Raw genomic sequence first — 19,382 nt, 5'->3', positions numbered from 1 at the left:
GTGTATATATAGGATTGCAGCCTTAAGGAATTTTAATTGTAGGAGGACCAGATTGCAATGTTAACGATGCAGCATTTGGGATTGGGGAGGAAGGAACACAATGTATATATATGGAGATACTATATACTGAATCAGACCCATGAACCACTGAGATCACTACTATACATCCGGACTGGTTGTAGCTCTCTAGGGCAGAGGTGGGCAACCTTTTTTGGCTCCCATGGGTCAACTTTGACAGGTGGGCGGGAAATTCCACCTGGCAATCACATGATGTCATTATGACATCTGGGTTTTCCTAAGTGTCTGACCGTCACCTGGCTGTCGGGTGTTTGGTAACCACAGCATGAGGGGTGTTGTCAGCCTCATGCTTAGTACTTACTCTGGGAAGACTCTAGGGACCAAAACATGGGCAGGATTTTAAAAAAACTCTCGCAATGTAGTGAGCACTATGGTAAAAATTGAGCTTTAAGAGAATATTTACAATGCAGTTGGAAAAGATTATCTTGGGAAACCACGGAGGGAAGTCCTGGGATTCAGAGAATCCTATGTGTAGAACAGGGGGCAGCATACGTTTTCAGCAGGGGGCCGGTCCACTGTCCCTCAGACCTTGTGGGGGGCCAGACTATATTTTGGAGGGAAAAAATGAACAAATTCCTATGTCCCACAAATAACCCAGAGATGCATTTTAAATAAAAGGACACATTCTACTCATGTAAAAACACACTGATTCCTGGACAGTCCGTGGGCTGGATTTAGATGGTGATTGGGCCGGATCCAGCCCCTGGGCCTTAGTTTGCCTACCCATGGTGTAGAATGTCTAAGATTTATGTGTGATAATTGTTAAAAACACACACACACACCAAACATTAGGACACCAGATTGGGGAGAGGTGTTTTAACTAGGGGTGGTGCCAAAGCATGCTCCCAAAAGGGAAAAAAAAGTCAATGCATCCAGAACATACCCATTTATTGACAGGAAGGAAATGCTCCAACAGCAACACGAAATATAACCTCCAATCTTACAAAACCATAAACAAAATGTCTTAAAAAAGCAATATAAAATGATCTCTATGAAACGTATGTACACTTAGTTCAATGGTCTTTTGGGAGTTTAGACGCGACCAGCTTCCTGGAATTTCTTCAGCAGGGGTTCGTCTGCCCGGAGGGCGAAGGTCAGGGTGCATTTCTGATAGTATTGGGAGTCACGCTCCAGGTGGTCTATCACATCAGAGAGGAGGTGGGCTCGTTCCACGGTGCATCCAGGAGCGTCATAGCCGAGGGCGGTGAAATGCACATGGAGGTGGTAGTAGGAGGGCTGGTAGTGCAGGTAAACTCGCAGCTGAGACCCACCAATGCCAAAGCGCTTCACTATGGCTTCCTGGAGGGAGGGGAAAAAATGGTTGAAACCAGCAAGAGCCAACCTTTTCTTCAACTGCACCACAAATCATGGCAACGTTATGAGATGTTCATCTGTATTTCACACACCAGTCCAAATACTTTCAAAAGTGGGCATTACATCAGCACAAAGCAGAAGAGTAAAAAGTTGTCTCATAAAGACTCTGGCCCCAGGAAATCTGTTGAGCTAAAAGTCCAGGGCAAATGAAAGCAGACTCAGCTTAGCGCTTAAAGGTAAAAGTAAAGGAACCCCTGACCACTAGGTCCAGTCGTGACCGACTCTGGGGTTGCAGCGCTGATCTCGTTTTATTGGCCAAGGGAGCCGGCGTACAGCTTCCGGGTCATGTGGCCAGCATGACTAAGCTGCTTCTGGCGAAACAGAGCAGCGCAGGGAAATGCCGTTTACCTTCCTGCCGGAGGGGTACCTATTTATCTAATTGCACTTTGACGTGCTTTCGAACTGCTAGATTGGCAGGAGCAGGGACTGAGCAACGGGAGCTCACCTCATCGATGGGAATCGAACCACCGACCTTCTAATCAGCAAGTCCTAAGCTCTGTGGTTTAACCCACAGCGCCACCCGCATCCCAGCTTGGCAGTTAGAAGACATCTAACTTCGGCCTCTGGCCACACCCATCACAGGTGTATGGCCTGCAGCAGGTTGCCCAGAAGGGATTGTGGTCCTTGTGCTGAAATGTTTCCCACCCCTGGTGCATCACTTTGGCAGGAACAAGAGACAGAGCCCTTTTGGTGGTGGCCCCAGATGTAGGGAATGCTCTTCTTAGGAAGGCAACCAGATGTTGGGGGTAACACTCCCAAACATTGCCAGACTCCAACTCCCACACTCCCTCACCATGGGCCACACTGGCTGGGGTTGCTGGGAGAGCCACAGGTCCCTTTTCCTTGATCTAGATCCTTTCCCCATACCTGGTATTGTATGTGCAGGTTGCATTTTATGTGTGCAGAAGTTTCACAAACACAAACAAACTCACTCATTGTCTCCCCGATACTCAGTAGCTGTACGAAGCAGAAAAACCCCGCAGCAGACGCGTCACGTGGGGCTCCTTCTGTTCTGCTCATCTGTTTTAATTCTTATTTCCCTTTGGCTACCTCAATAACAAGGCCCACTGGGTTGAGAGCATGGTGGGTGGAAAAGATGAATTGCTGGCATCTTTCCCTAAACAGGGACCTTGCTTGGCTTTTATTGCGTTCCATTCCAACTTTTATCACACTGGAGGGTTTGGCGAGTTACAGGCTCCCATTACCGGAAAGTGTAATCAAAGCTATAAACAGAGGCACTGAACTTGTCAGATCCCCTTCAGAAACACCAGGGCTCTTATTTTGCTTGAGAATGCAGCGAGCCTTGGCCCAGTCTCAGACTTCATCTCCTGGGAACTGTGTTGCAATTCTAGTCCAAATTCTTCCAGGGGGTAAAGATGGGGGTGGGAGGAGAATAACTATCCACATTGGTTTTACTTCCATGACCCTAACTATGCATTTTACGCGGAAGTAAATCCTACCGAATTCAAGAAGGGAATCGGTTCACACCACTTGACCCCACCCCCCAAAAAGGTTAGAGGCGGCACAATGGGGCAGGGAACACAAATAGCTCAGTGCACAGCAAAGGCCATCAAGCAAAAGCCATTTTTGTCTGCCTCCAAGCGGAGGCAGCGTATGTCAGCTGACCCCTACGGAAACTCGATTTGAAGCTATCTTAGTTACCCCCTTGGAAAAGATCAGGAAAAAGAGGGAGGGAAAGTGAGAGAAAAGCAGCGCATTCCAAAATAAACACTCCATGGACGATCTCATTGGTTCTGGGAGGGGCAAACTCTGCTCCAGCTGAGGATCCCAATTCCAGCTTATTCCCCCAGAATGAGCCAAAGAGGAACTGCGTCTTTTTCGCTCTACAGCCAGATAACCCTGACTCCTCCTCCTCCTCCTCCTTCTTATTCTTATTCTTATTAATTTATACCCCGCCCATCTGGCTGGGTTTCCCCAGGCACTCTGGGCGGCTCCAAATTGAATATTTTTTTTAAAAAAACCAGCATTAGACATTAATAACTTCCCTAAACTGCTCTGGTCAGACCTCACCTGGAGTACTGTGTCCAGTTCTGGGCACCACAGTTCAAGAAGGACACTGACAAACTGGAACGTGTCCAGAGGAGGGCAACCAAAATGGTCAAAGGCCTGGAAACGATGCCCTATGAGGAACGGCTAAGGGAACTGGGCATGTTTAGCCTGAAGAAGAGGAGGTTAAGGGGTGATATGATAGCCATGTTCAAATATATAAAAGGATGTCACATAGAGGAGGGAGAAAGGTTGTTTTCTGCTGCTCCAGAGAAGCGGACATGGAGCAATGGATCCAAACTACAAGAAAGAAGATTCCACCTAAACATTAGGAAGAACTTCCTGACAGTAAGAGCTGTTCAATAGTGGAATTTGCTGCCAAGGAGTGTGGTGGAGTCTCCTTCTTTGGAGGTCTTTAAGCAGAGGCTTGACAACCATATGTCAGGAGTGCTCTGATGGTGTTTCCTGCTTGGCAGGGGGTTGGACTCGATGGCCCTTGTGGTCTCTTCCAACTCTATGATTCTATGATAAACAGGGCTACCTTCAGATGCCTTCTAAAAGTCAGATAATTGTTTAGTTCTTTGACATCTGATGGGAGGGCATTCCACAGGGTGGGCACCACTACCAAGAAGGCCCTCTGCCTGGTTCCCTGTAACCTCACTTCTTGCAATGAGGGAACTACCAGAAGGCCCTTGGCGCTGGATCTCGGTGTCCAGGCTGAACGATGGGGGTGGAGATGCTCCTTCATGTAGCGTTCTGTAAAGTAAAAACCTTTTTTTCTTTTTGAGGGGTTTGTGTGTCATGAAACCATCACTCTGTGAGAAAACCTATATATGTAAAGGATGTATAAATAAAACCTTGGCTTTACAGTGAGATGATAGGAACAGACATATAAAGGAGGCAGTTTTCTGCACACAGGGATCACTAGAAATAGCCTAAGGGGGTGGGGCGGGGGGGGCAAAGGTGCTGTCAAACTGGCCAACAGAGCAGAAAAATAAATACAGTAATGGTGTGACTTAAGGCTACAACCCTCTGCTTACTTGCAGCCAATAACTCCCACTTTTACATGTAAATTAATTTGTTTGGCACATACCCTTTATGCCCCATAGATTAATTTATGTGTAAAAGTGGAAAGGAGTGGCTGAAAGTCTCCAGCACACAAAGGACTGTGGGGAAGGAAGGAGGCAGAGAGGAGTTTGCACCTCTGCTACTTAGCTAGGTACATCTCTGGAAGGAAGCCTGCCTTTTATGTAAAGAACTCTCCTATGCACAAAGCCTCTCCTAGCATGACAGTCTAGGGCAGGGGTCTGCAACCTTTAAGACAAAAAGAGCCACTTGGACCCGTTTCCGAAGAAAAAAAAACTGGAAGCCGCAAAACCATTGCATGCGCGCTGCTGCCCTCCGATCTGACAGCGGGCGGGAAGTTGACGTCAGGACGGTGCGTGACTAACGCACGCACTGCCCCCATGCGACGTCACAGCCAGTACAGCGCCCGCCACAGTGGGGAGTGTTGGGGCGCACAATGCGCCTCCTCCCCTCGCTACTATCTGCCCCGGAGCCGTGGCAAAGGTGTAAAAGAGCCACATGCGGTTCCAGAGCCGTGGGTTGCTGACCCCTGGTCTAGGGTAACTGCTATCATGAAAGATAATCCCTTGAATGGGACATCAGTTCTTTGATTTGCCTTGGAGATTGTCCTCTACGACAATAACCTACAGGAAACTGATCATGCTGCTCTATTCCTGGGATGCAGAACCTGCCCTGTCGACGTTTCAACTTTGCATAGAAATGTTGTAAAGTAGAGCTCCTGCATCTCTTAGCATTTTGGTCCCACGCTCCACCCCAGCATACACAGCGAGAAGTCTTGTTCAGATGGAACTCTGCTCATATCCTGAGACTATGTGTGCTTTTTGGCCTTGCCCTGAACAATGATAGTTAAAAAAAAAAAATCCTCAAGAAATCAGGCTAGCTCAAGCTAAGTATTTGTGAGAGGTGGGTATTTTCCTCTCTCTGCCAATATGCATAATGGAGTGTCCCCAGAATTAGTCCCCAGAACGTTTGCCACATCTCATGTAAGTAAGTACGTCCATGCCCTTGTCCAGATATTAATTAACTCTAGGAAAGTTATAATCTAGCAGGCACCTTTTCCCAGAAATTGTATTAAGCCTGGGGCACCTCAAGTCAGCTGGCTGGGAGCTCAGATTGTTCCGGGGACTCTTGTGACCGAGCTACCACCGTACGGTGGGAAAGTTTCATTGATACGGCTGTAACAACTCTGTGCTTGATTTAACACAGTTTTCGTTTGCACTCAGCAAACTTGTCCTCAACAAGATCACCTTCTATGTCAGACCCCAAACCCATCAGGAAGTCGCTTTCCTATGACCCACTGTGTCCAGCCTTTCTCCACTGAGGCTCTTTCAAGCTCCACATCTCTGTCCAATTTAGCTTTGTAGAACACTCAAGAGGCTGCTCTACGCTACTCTGTTCCAAGATTCTCTGACCCTGTGGATTACTTCCAGAGGTCTGTCTTCAGATTTAGTTGGATCCCTACCCTTGCCTCCTCTCCTGGGTCTCTCGGTGATGTTTGTTGTTTCTCTGGAGCCAGTGAGGACCCTTGGGGGAAGCACAAACCAACATTGTCCCACAAAGAAACTTTTTTCTACGCTGAAACTACGTAAGCGAAGTTCCAAGGAACCCAGAGTGGATCTGGATGTGGCTAGGAGAAGCAAAGGTGCTGGCATGAAGGAAGCCTGACGGCTTGTTGGATTTCATGGCAGGAAGCAGAAACAGACTGACCTGGCTCTGTTTAACTCCACTATCACCCAAATCAACAATTTAGCCATTGTTAGGACCCAGTCATAGGTGGTGGTGAAAAAAAGTGAAAAATGGAAGAATAAAGGCTATTTTTGGTTGCACTGGTTCCAAGTTGCTACCTGCTGTTTATACAAAGGCAGTCCCCTCCCACCTTGGATAGAATATTTAAAAGACAAGTGAAAAGCTCATACAATTTTCAGCTTTGTGCCTCTACTACTGGCTGAACAGGAAGCTAAGCAGGAAGACGGAAGAGAGGTTTTCCCACTTGTACACAGGGCAAAAAGGGGATGGGTACACGTTAAAGCTTCCATTTTTGTTCACACAGACCTCTTCAAAGTATTTTAGAAACAAGACTACAGATGCAACCTAGGGAAGGTAGACACTGAAAGTAGTACGGTTGCAAGTGGAAGAAACTTATCTTATTCCGCCTTCCTGTTTAGTTACGTGCCTGAATCCCTGGGATTTCATTGGTACTTTGGAGCGCCTTGTGGTCAGGTTCTGAAGGAGGAAGCAGGTCTAAATCAGGGTCTCCAGTAAACCATCTTCAGCTCCTTGCCTCCTGCACCACCAGTGCTATAGCCCCTCAGCAGACCCTTCTGTTCCAGCCTGAGCACTGTCAGCTGACCTCACAGGCCAAGGGGACACATACTTGTGGCTGACTGTTTCAGAAGAGCACAATGCCCCTACCAACCCTTGTTGAACATCTTCTATATTCATGGAAATAACCAGAAGACCTTATCAATGATATGCTGCTAAAATGCACCATTAGCTAGGAAAAACCTCTGGTTTCTGAAGCGATTACGGTAAGTGATGCATGTGTCAATCCAAAGCACAGATGAAAGGTGGGTGAAAAAGAGGGTGGGTCTCCTGCAGCTTTAATAGTTGTGTGCAAGAGAGAATTAAAATTAAAGGGGCAGGAGCTCTGTCCTGCTTTTCACCTGCCCACCCCACACACTAGGTGGGCAGAGAAGGGATAGTTTTTGCAAAGCTGATCTACGCAGCTGAATTCTATACCCATGTTTCCTTCAATGCAAGCCTCAGAGCTTGCTCCTGAGTTCAATGTGCACAGGACTGCGGTCTCTCCCAGCCTTTAAGCCAATTCCTCCAGAATTTCCATGTGGGTGCCAGCTGTTCGGCACAGTGCCACTCAATTCTGAAGAGTTCTGCGCAACATCTGGCCCCAGAGAGACACATTTCATTTTGTCAGTTTTGTCTGGCAGCAGGCAATTCATCACTAGGGAGAAATAATTGTCCCCAGAAGACTAAGAAGTGGTGGCAGAGGGAAAGGAAATGGGGAGGCAGAAGAGGGGGAAGGGCGGACCATAGGCAGGAGAAGCAGTAGATCCATACCATGGTATAGAAACTGCTGGGTCTGAAATATTCAAAATAAATTGTGAAGAGTAAGCATGAATTCTTCTGGATTGCTGAGATGCTGACATGGGCAAATACCTCAAAAAATTCACAGGAAATGAGTAAGCAGCTAAAGAGGAACAGAGGGCCTTTCAGATGCCACCGCCCCAACCCCCAAATTTCCTCTTGCTTCTGGTGCCAGTAAAGTTGATGTGCGTATCACACATGTATGCTGGGGGATGGGCATCAGCTATAATCCTTTTTACAACTTTTGGCCCCTCAAATGCGGGTGGTGGTGAGATATGCTTTCTAGCCCCAAAGAGGGAGAAACAAATTTTCAAAAGCAAAACCTTAAAGAAAAGTTCAAGGTTAGAACTGTTGTGAAGGGTGGAAGAGAAGATGTAAGGAAGAAAGCTATGCTGTACCAAGTTAGGTCCATCTAAGCTCAATGCTGTCTACACAAACTGGAAACGGTTCTCCAGAGTATCGGGCAAAGGCCTCTCCCATCCTTATCTAGAGATTCAATCTTGGATCTCCTGCATTCAAAGAAAGCACTCTACCACTGAGTTGGGCCCTTCCCCAACTAGCACGCAGGTATTCGCTACCTGTGTGTTTGTGATTACTTACGTTGCGTGCAATTAGATCATTCATTTGGTCCTACAATGGAGAGACACACCACCACCTGCTCGTATTCAGAGGAGGCTTCCCGTCATGGCTCTGGATTCATAACTGCAACCTACCTAGGGCTGCAGTGGGGAACCTCCGCTGAGGGCAGACAGGCACTCTTGCTGTTCATCTCTGCATTTGGAGCCAATCAGGTAGGGGGGAAACTTTGGTCCCCTGAATGTTGCTGAACTACAACTCCCACCATTCATGGCGATTGGGTCTACTTGCTGGGGCTGATGGGAGTTGTAGTTCAGCAACATCTGGAAGGGCCATTGTAATGGTTATATGGGGTTGCTCGTGCGTAAGTTGCCGCCACTCCTGGCTAGGTAGCCTGGTTAAACCTTTCCTGGCTGGATAGCCCTTCACTTCGTGGTTGTTCAGTCGCTAGCAGAATCCGTCAATGGGCGTTTCTTGAACTTCTTCCAGCAAAGAAGTTCTTTGACGCCAAGTCTACGCCTACTTTCCCTGCGTGAAAGTCTTCTGCGCAGGGTGGGTGTGGGTAGCGGAGGACCCGTGCTCTCCCCGCTGGTCTCCAGCGAAGAGTCCTGGAGCCCTCTTTCCGATTCCCCCATCCGCCCCCCTTTATCCCTGGTGTTACGCTGATTTCCTTCCCCAGCCGATGAGTCCCCTCTCTCCCTGCTTGGCCCTTCTCCGGCATCGCTTGGGAGCCCTGCCTCCACTTCTGGCTCCGATGTCAGTTCCCTGACAGCCATGGTTCCCCACACCTGGTCTACATGAATTCTTCTTCTTCTTGAATACCCCCGTGTGCTCAAGCAGCACAGTGGTGACTAACATGGCCTTTAAAAGTAGCATAATAAAAACATTTTTTCAAGCTACAGTGGGGGTCCAGTATCATACTAATGATGTGTGGAAAGCAGGACTTGGTCACCACAACACTATCATCTTAACTGCCACCAAGGTGGCCAGCTTCAGCTTTCTGTTTAACAGCAATTTGATCTACAGCCGTGTTTCTTCCTGTTTTTTTCCCCCCTTTCTATATCAGGCCACTGTTAAATGCAAAGTAGTAGGTTAGGGTTCCCCCTCTTTCATCTCCTTCATCAGTTGGCAACTCTATTATCCATTAATTTGGGGGAGCAGAGACTGCAGTTCCCCACAATGAAACAGAGCTGGTAACTGGGAGGGGGGAAACACCCTGTGACTAAAATGTGACCTTGAGGAACAGCACCTGGATTACCACAACTGCCTGCTTATTTCGTATACAAGTGCAAAGGTGTGAGAGAGAAAGAGAAAGCAAGCAGATAGTCAGCAACGAACGAGGAAGCTGGCGTGAGTTTGGCTAATGCAGAAACAGGAAGGGGGGGGAATCAATTAAAAAGAGATGAGGAGGCTCACCTTCCCTTCTCGTGAGATGTTCCTCAGCAAAGGCAGGTGCTCAGCAGTAAGATCCCTGAGTGACTTGATTCCCCGGCAGTGGCAGATAGCAATTAAATATAAATCGTCTACCTGTAGAGACAGAATAGATGGCAGAGCTTAGATATGCTGAGAAAAGATTATTAACTTCTGCCAAAGCAAATCATGAATTCCAGGGACCCAAATAAAGACGCAAGGCAGAGGCCACCTACCTTTTCGGACCCACAAACACATTTACAAACCAGAGCACGTTTATTGGGAACCACACAGCAACTGCAACCAAGCACACACTTTCACCTAGAAGTAGCCAATATGGTGCCTTCCGGATGTTGTGGAATACAACTCCCACCAGCCTCAGCCAGTATGGCCTATAGCCGTGCATGATGGGAGTTGCAGTCCATAGCATCTGGACAGCTACCTCTGCCATAACCTATTCTATTGGCTACAAGAGAATGCCTCTTTCAAGACTACCCCAGAAAACACTCTGGGTGCCAAGGAAGGCCCAGCTGATCATACCCCTTGGAAGGCTCAGCGTTAGTAAGAAAGGATCCTTTGGCAGCACGTGCATGTGCCCCTTCACCTGAATGGGTAAAGACACCCTGAAGGCAGGGTCAATGACAGCCAAGACAGCGGCTTCCAATGGGTGGTGGTTGGCTGTTGAATGTATGCATAAGTGTCTGCATGTAGACATACATTAAACACTCACAGCAGCAGCAATAATAGAAATCACCTTGTTAGGAAGACAGACTGGTTTTCTAGACACACGGGGTTGTATCAAATGTTAGTCATACGAAGACGCACTGAAACTAACGGACATGACTAATTTAGGTCCATGAATTTTAATGGGTCTATTTTGAATAGAACTTAAGCAGAACCCACTAACTAACCCAGCAGGCTAGCAGAAGCTGGCCCAGGGGCTCCTGCTAGTGCAATGGGGCTTCTCCTGCTCTCCTCCAAATCTGCTCTGGAGGGTCAGGAAAACCCACAGAACAGTGGATGGGGGAAGAAGGAAAGGAGGATTGTTCTGTCTGGCAAGCAGAAATAAAAGAAGTGCCATGCTGAATTCCTACCATTATGTCTTTTGTTATGGATGAGCACTTAATTCTGTAATACCATAGCAGTTTTGCCATAGGATCTGCTGTTTGCGCTAAACAGGCCTTGGCGGATTGCGGAGGTGTTCCTTAGTGGCATTTACAATAAAAGTCAGAGAGGCATCTTTGGGGTTGTGTGAGTTGCGGCAGGTGGCATGAGCAAACATCCCTTTTCCTGGGTAATGCTGCCTTCCTGGATGATAAAGGCAGAGCTTGTTCCCCAGGTATTTTCCAGCAAGATCTCCAACACTCTGAGAGAGCAAATGCGGAAAGTGAAACATTTGATATCTTCCGAGATTGCATTACCGATACTCTGGGATTGGCTCCAATCACTAGGGCGCTCTAAATAACTCTTCTCAATAATGAATGGATCGTTTGACAATGTCAACTTTGTCAGAAACGTTGCTTAAGAGCATATTTTGGCTAGACTTCCAGTGTTTCCCTGAAGACATTCAGGAATGAATGTTAAAACATCTGGATATAAAAGCTGTTTAACTCCCAAAGGAATGTGCTGCACATCACCGTGGCCCACTCAAGGTGCACGAAAGTTGCTACAAGAAAACTGATTACAATAATTAGAGTGAGGTGGTGCTGATAGCACATGTAATTTGCCTAACTGGTGTAAGCTTTCTTAGCATTTTTCATTGTCCGGTTCAGGTTTCTAACCCCTAGGTATGTGGGAAGTAGGGTTGGTGAGAGCATTCTTCAATCACTTAGCTTGGAAAGCCTTCCACCTCATCCTCCTCTGTTGCAATTTTGATATCTTGCATGGTTTTAATTGGTTTTATGACCGTTTATTGAATTTTACCAATAAAAAAATCTGTTGTCCTCTGCTTTGGGGGACTGCCCCATAAGCTGCACCCCTCACTGAGCCTGCTATCCCTCCCCCCCAAAAGTGTTTTTGGCTGGTTGGAATGTGTGTAGAAGCTAACCTACTTATCAAGGTACATATTTACATTTTTTGCTCTGCCTTCTTTCCCCTCTGCCGACCCCCCATGTCATGTGACCCCCCAGAAAGGAATGAGAAAAATCCCCTACTTCTGATATTAAAGAAAGCATTGTCATCGCATGCAGCAGGAACAACACAAAATATAGTTCTGCATCATGTCAGAGAATGGGCGACCCAACATCTGGGCTGAAATACCAACTTCACTTTGGACCCCCATATGGAGGCACTGGGAAGAAGGCCGCCTCTCAGGTTATGTTTCCCCACTTTTAAATTAGATGCATTAAAAAAAAGGCTTGGAAATCCCAGGCTAAGCAAGCATACAATGAGATGATGCTCTGCTTCCGGATAATCTGAAATTCTGTGTTGGGAAAGGTGAATCCTGCAACCTGTACACATTATGCAAATTATGTCTTTCTTTCTAGTGTATTTTTGTCAATTGGGCATACCTTATTCTGATTTGGCTAGTCATGGAGCAAGGGAGAAGGCAACGAAACCATACCCTCAACCATTAGCTATCTTATTCAGCTTTCCTCTCCAGCTTCTCCAATTTCAGCAGGATTGTGCTTCCTCCACTCAACCTTTCTGTCAAGTCTCAGAATCAATAATAGATTATTCAGAAAGCCTGGAGGCAGCCTCACGAAATGGGTTTGTAGACTATGCCATACAGTACCTACCCAGGGGCATAACTTGAGATAAGTGTCAGAGAGTATGTGCCGAGGAGGACAGTGTATGGAGTTCCTTGGAGGAAAAATGGAATATAAATGTAATAATAATAATAATACAGTGGTACCTCGGGTTAAGTACTTAATTTGTTCCGGAGGTCCGTACTTACCGTAACCTTAAACTGTTCTTAACCTGAAGCACCACTTTAGCTAATGGGGCCTCCTGCTGCCGCCGCACGATTTCTGTTCTCATCCTGAAGCAAAGTTCTTAACCTAAGGTACTATTTCTGGGTTAGCGGAGTCTGTAACCTGAAGCGTATGTAACCTGAAGCCACTGTAATAATAAACATTCCAGTGATCTACATTGAACAGGAAGCCTCCACGAGTAGACTCCCTGCTTCAGATAGCTGCCCTCCAGCTTGCAGAGGACCAAGGGGATGGGACTGGGTGGGGGAAAAGCTATCCCACTTCTCTCTGCAGTCCCCTGCCCAAATATATGTGAAATTCCCAAATCAGAGTAACTCCTGAAGAGGGCTTAAGAAAGTGGGGTGGGGCACACACCTGCAAACCAGGTGGGAGGTTTCTTTTTTAAACAAAAAGATCTTATGGTGGCTGGAGGAGACAAATGACTAAGCCACTTGGGAGCTATTCGGCAATGCAGAGGCAGAGGAGCATGACTGGAAAGTAAAACCATAGAAATTGGATGTATACATAACACAGGTTTAGAAATCGAACACTAAAGCACTTGATGTGCAGCCAAGTAGGCATATAAGCTCTACGTACAATGGCTATACTCTGAATGTTAATCTATATAATTCGCAGTGGGTTTTGAGCAGGGGCAGATTAAGACTTTTAGAAAAGGAGGAGGAAGGACAAGAAACATAGATATAACAAGGGCAAAGAGAACCTTCCAGTTTCCTGGCTCACACACCAAGAATCTATTTTTGGGTATTCCCAGGGAAAGAGCCGTCCAAATAATTCAATGGAAAAATCCAAGTTTTTAATGTAACTGAGATAGTATCCCTCTCTCTCTCTCTCTCTCTCTCTCTCTCTCTCTCTCAAAAATCTCAAAATGGAGCATAGATATATTTCCAAATCCTCATGGCACCATGAGGATTGTGCATGCTCAGTAGGCACAGAATGCTGATGACTGTTGGAAGGGGTGGGAGGAAAACAGGGACTGGGACTGCCAGGGAGAAGAGAATGGGGCAGCTTGAACCAGGAACAGAAGTACAGTGGTACCTCGGGTTAAGTACTTAATTTGTTCTGGAGGTCCATTCTTAACCTGAAACTGTTCTTAACCTGAAGCACCACTTTAGCTAATGGGGCCTCCCACTGTTATTGTCCTGCCGGAGCATGATTTCTGTTCTCACCCTGAAGCAAAGTTCTTAACCCGAGGTACTATTTCTGGGTTAGCGGAGTCTGTAACCTGAAGCGTATGTAACCCGAGGAACCACTGTATATGACATGGCAACATTTTGTTGTTGTCGTTAAGCACATCAACTACCTAAAATTTTCTTAGTGCTACAGAGATATTAAAATATATCTGTACAGTGTTCCTACAATCCTTGCTTGCAGTTCACAATCGAACCAACACGATACAAAAGGAAAAAAGGCACGGGGAAGGAAGAGCAAAACAAGCACCGAAGTCTCTGCTCCTTCACTGGAGGATGGATGGGGACAGGTTGCCCTCCCTCTGAGCACAATACTTTTCCTGGGGAGTAGGAGGTGGAGTAATGGCTGCAGATGACATAATGCACAATGCTAAAGGCCTCATGCAGCTTGAGGGGGTTGGGAGCTAACTGTGAAAACTACCCGAGGGGGTGTGTGTTATTTTCTGTGTTTCACAAAAAACAAACAAAACAAACAAACAAACAAACCATGTGTAGTCCAAACTTCAGGTGCTGAAGTCTTCTAGCACTGACAGAAGATTTCTACATTTGAGGCCATCAAGGTGATGCAACAGAAAGTGTGCAGGATCTGGGAACTCTTCTTTCAAATGTGGGTCTCCCCAGGATTTCAGGAGTCAGCCCTGGGCATAGGCACTGTCCCCAGTTCCTCCACTCTGATGCCCCACTGTCCTCAGTCCCACCCCCAATTTCTGTAGTTGTAAGATCATGACACCCCACCTATAACAAATGGGATAACAAAATCCTGTTAACTGGTCTGAGCCCAAGGAATAAAGGGGGTTATTTATACCCGTAAGCCACCCAGAGTGGCTGAAGAAACTCAGCCAGATCAGCAGGGTATAAATAATAAAATCATCATCATCATCATCATTATTAAACTAAAGTAAATAACTATTTTTAAAACCATCCAAATGCAATTGCTCTTTTGGTTATTTCTTAAAAAAACAAATCAGACACAAATGAGGAATGCGGTCTCTATGCAAAGTGTTAGAAACATACATGAAAGAGAAGTGGAGCTTCCAGCTGTTGCTCAAGCACTTGAATTCCTAGAAGTGCTTGCAACTAAAAATACCTCTTACCCTTTCAAGTCTGGAACTGGCAACAATCCAAGGTGAGATTTGGAGCTCTGACCACATGCTGCTCTGCACTGGAATCAGGGTAACAATTAGTCATGCTGAAAGAGCAATGAACCAGCAGCTAAGTCTGAGGAGTGTGAGAGACGACCCTTTGCAGAGTTCAGATTGGTCAAGTTCCAGCCAGAATAAAATAATATATTGGGTCCAGATTGAGTCCACAATGAGGGGCAGTTTACAGTTACTGCAAATGCTGTTTATTTCACCCTGGTAGGTCCTCAACGAGCCTTCAAAAAGCCTTACAGAGCAATCCAATTCCCACCTTGCATCTTGGTCCCCCCTTCAGCTCTCCAGGCTGAGCTGGCCTCCCACTGGCTGCCACAGTGGCTGCAGCTACCATGAATGATGAGGCTATTGGCTGTGGCTGTGGTTCCTTCCACCACTCCACAAAACCTTGCCAGTGGAAGTTCTAATTATGCCCTGAATCTGGTACGTTCTCCCCTTCTCCCTTCCCCACTGAATGGCGATTACCTTGTTCTCTTCCTAGTCGGAAGCAAATCACAATATACTGTTTTGCCTGATCAGCCATTTTGCCTGGTTTGAGAAAGCCCACCGTTTCAAACTAACTTATGATGGTTCGCATGCGTTCTACAAACCAGGTTTGGAAACCACGATCAAACCCTGGTGTCAGGGTTTCAGGGAGAGAAGAGCAGATGGGGGAGGAGACAGAGAGCGAGGGGGAAGAATCCCAGAGAGATGAGGAGGAGGATGACGATGCCCAAAGGTCGTCCATGAGTCTGACCAGTGAGTCAGAGGACTCCCAAAAGGGGGCCCCCCTTGGTCAGACCAAAGGGGGGACAAGGGGGAAGCAGTGAGGAGCAGGGGAGCGAAGGGAGAAGCCCCAGTGGGAGTTGGAGACAGGAGCCGGCTTCTCAGACGGAACGGAGTGAAGGGGGTGGAGTTACCAGTGTGTCAGAGGGAGCAGAGCAAGAAAGAGACAGGGGAAGGAGATCGGAGCAGGGCGCTCAGCCGGAAGGGGCGGAGAGCAGCACCGGGAGCAGTGTAGCGGTCGAGAGAAAGGTCAGAAGCAACGTACGCGCGCCAAGTTCAAATGTAGAGGCGCGCGGAAGTGAGGAGAGCCCTGGGGAGGAGCCCGGCCCCAAAGCGAGAAGGAGGGGGGCAGAGGCGTCAGAGGATTCAGCCTCGGGCGAGTCCCGGCGAGGGGGAACCCAGGGGGGCAGAAAGACCCTGCGGAAAAGGAAGGAGAGGAAGAGGTGGTCCAGGACTAGCCTCTTAAATTGGTGCCTCGGCGGGACAGATTCAGAGGGGACTTCAGCGGTCTAACGTTACAGACGTAGAGTCACAAAGATGGAATGTAAACGCAACCATGATCTTCAATAAAGACTTTCTGTAAATAAACCGGATCGGAGTTGGGTCTCTTGTGAGCTGGGACCAAACGGGTGGCTCTGACAGTAAGTCCCCTCCAAAGAACGCAAAAAAAAATTTTTTGCAAAGCTCACCAACGGGAGCAGCCATGAGCGCGGAGGAACAGCTGCTTACGCTGAGGAATCAAGTTACCGAACTCACAGCTGCAGTCATTGCATCGCAGAAGAAGAATGACGAACTGGACAAGGCTTGCCAGGACCTGCGAACAAGGTGGGAGCAGGCAGGCAGGGCAGGGGTCCCGGGTTCCAGATCGGAGGGCGTTGCACTTGGACGGCGGGGGGGCGCCCTAGTTACGCACTTTAATGGCAACCTGCAAGACTACCCTAACTTCAGGGCAGACGTCGTGTATGCACTGCATTTACTCCGTCATGATTTTAAAGATGAGGAGGAGAGAGTGGGGTTCATAATTTCGCATCTGCATGGGGAGGCCAGAGCTTGGCTGCGCAATTTGTGGCGCGAAGATGGCCCTGCCCGCCGCAATTCTGATGAATTTATTAAAGCGATGGATGCTTGTTTCCAGTCCTCTGTGGATGTGGATATTGCGCGTAGACAGATGCACGGACTGCGGCAAGGCAAAGCCACTGTACGTCAATATCATTCCAAATTCTTTGCATTACTAACTGCGTTGGGCTGGGAGAAGGATAGTAAACCAGTCAGAGATCTTTTCTGGGAAGGTCTTAGCCCCCCCATCAAGGATGAGATCGCCAGGGGGGATAGACCCCAGACCCTAGAAGACGTAGTGCAACGGGCTTTGGCTATAGGAATCCGACATGAGGGACGCCCGTGGCACGAGGGGGAGGGACCCCAGGCGCGTGCACCAGCGAGAACACCCCCTTTTGTCCCCAGGGACTTCAGCCAGACGCACCCCTCGCCCTTGGGGAGGCAAGGAGAAGAGCCGATGGAAATCGGTGGTGCTAGGGCTCAGACACCATCCAGAGCCCCTGTTTCCGGTGCAGTGAAGGCGAAGCCGCCTAGAGGGACCAGGAAATGTTACATCTGTGACAGTGCACACCATATGGCGAAAGAGTGCCCCCAGAGGCTCCAAAAACACACTGCAGCTCTAGCAACAGTGGCAGCGGAAGTGGTGCAAAGAGAGCAGCCTCAGGGAAACGACAGTGCCTGGCTGGAAGCGGAGCTACTGGGACTCAGCCAGGCGGATCTGTAGAACAGTCCCCAGCACCCTTGCAACGCACAGACCCTTTACCACCCAAGCCAGCAGTGCAACTCACTGCAACCCTTCAGCTGCCAAATGGACAATCCCTGGAAGTTCCCATCACGATTGATTCAGGAAGCAATGCGGATTTTGTGGGAATACAATTTGTCAAGCAGCATAGCATAGCGCTCCTGCCTGCAACGACGCCTCTGAACGTGGTCACAGTGGACGGCAGGAAATTGCTGGGAGGGCAAGTTGTGCAGCAGACGCCTCCCATGGTGATGCAGATTGGGAATCATCGAGAACTCATTAGCTTCAATGTCACCCACCTGTCAGACACGCCCATTGTGTTAGGCATGAGTTGGCTGGAGAGGCATAGTCCCGCTGTAGCGTGGTACCAGCGGCAGATCACCTTCTGCTCATCGTATTGTGCTCAGCATTGCATCCAAACCAATCAGGAGGAAGGAGCTGAGCAGCAACTGCACCTGGGCATGGTGCAGGCTGTGCCTCACAAGTACGAGGGATTCTTGGAGGTTTTCTGCGAGAAAGAAGCTGACAAGTTGCCGCCTCACAGGCCTTACGACTGTGCGATCGACCTGGTGCCAGGGGCGCAGCTGCCAACTGCAAAGCTGTATTCCATGTCTGAGGACGAGATGCAAGAGCTCAGAGAGTTCATAGAGCATAATCTGAAGCGCGGGTTCATCCGGGAATCCAAAGCAGTGGGAGGCAGTCCTGTTTTCTTTGTGAAGAAGAAAGACACGCCCCAAAAAAGACTCATTGTGGACTATAGATTCATAAACAGACTGACTAAGCCCAAGGCCTTTCCCATGCCCAAGATTGACGACCTCCTAGCGACTGTTAGGAAGGGTAAGATCTTCACCAAGTTGGATTTGCGTGGAGCGTACAACCTCATCCGCATCCGGAAGGGCGATGAGTGGAAGACTGCCATGTTCACGCCTCTAGGCACGTATGAATACAGAGTTATGCCGTTTGGTCTCCAAAATGGCAGCCACGTTTTCCAAGCATTTATGCATCACGTGCTGGCGGGACTCCTCTACAAGAAGTGTGTATGTTTTCTCGACGACATCCTGATTTTCTCGGAATCGCCGGAAGCTCACGAGAAGGATGTAAAGGAAGTCCTACAGAGGTTGAAGGAGCACAGGCTGTACGCCAAGTTGGAGAAGTGCCAGTTTGATGTGACGGAGGTGGATTTCCTTGGCTACAAGCTGTCCGACGAGGGGCTGGCCATGGACAGAGTCAAGGTCCAAGCGGTGTTGGACTGGAAGAGCCCACGCAATCGGAAGGAGGTCCAGAGATTCATCGGATTTGCCAATTTTTATCGCAAATTCATCAAAGGTTTTGCAAATGAGACGGCAGCAATCACGGACACCCTCAGTTCCAAGAAGAAGAAGTTCGCTTGGACGGAACAGGCAGAGCGCTCTTTTCGGAAGCTTAAAAGCCTCTTCGCCTCCGAGGAGCAGCTGCTGCACGTGAATCCCGGCAGGCCCATGCGGGTGGAAACCGACGCGTCAGACAGAGCGGTTGGAGCCGTCCTTCTGCAGGAGGATCCGCAAGGCAATTGGAGGCCGGGTGCCTTCTACTCCCGGAAGCTCAGCAAGACGGAGCGGAACTACACCATATGGGACAGGGAGCTGTTGGCCATTCATGCAACTTTCAAAGCGTGGCGACACTTCCTCATAGGAGCCAAGCACACAGTGCAGGTCCGCACGGATCACAAGAACTTAGAGTATTGGCGAACTGCAAGGCTGCAGACCCAAAGACACATGCGCTGGGCAGAATTCTTTGCGGATTTCGACTTCAAAATAGAATACATCCCGGGACACTCCAATGTTATAGCAGACGCGCTCTCCAGGAAACCGCAATACCTGGAGGAGACGACACCAATTGCAGCGAAGCACATTTTCGCACCACAGGCGTGGGC

General features: G+C 48.3%; 1 protein-coding gene across 5 annotated transcripts in view; it reads right to left on the bottom strand.

Annotated features, from left to right (window-relative positions):
• Positions 1 to 949: 949 nt before the first annotated feature.
• The window catches only part of DCPS (decapping enzyme, scavenger), a 70,282-nt gene continuing 51,849 nt past the window's right edge, over positions 950 to 19,382 (bottom strand). For 2 of the 5 annotated variants that reach the window (XM_081891136.1, XM_081891137.1), the window contains exons 5-6: positions 9,640 to 9,750; positions 950 to 1,377 (exon numbers count right to left, since the gene is read on the bottom strand). In XM_081891136.1, the coding sequence (XP_081747262.1) occupies positions 1,111 to 1,377; positions 9,640 to 9,750 (378 nt within the window). In that variant the 3' untranslated portion in view covers positions 950 to 1,110. Of the gene's footprint in view, positions 1,378 to 6,007; positions 6,070 to 6,100; positions 6,769 to 9,639; positions 9,751 to 19,382 lie in introns of those variants that run through there. The other 3 variants (XM_081891140.1, XM_081891139.1, XM_081891138.1) reach the window with 3 other exon arrangements.

The sequence above is a fragment of the Podarcis melisellensis genome, assembly GCF_964234715.1.
Source record: "Podarcis melisellensis genome assembly, chromosome: 15".
Classification (NCBI taxonomy): Eukaryota; Metazoa; Chordata; class Lepidosauria; order Squamata; family Lacertidae; genus Podarcis; species Podarcis melisellensis.
The sequence above is the reverse complement of the archived record's forward strand: the minus strand, read 5'-3'. Positions and strand labels throughout refer to the sequence as shown.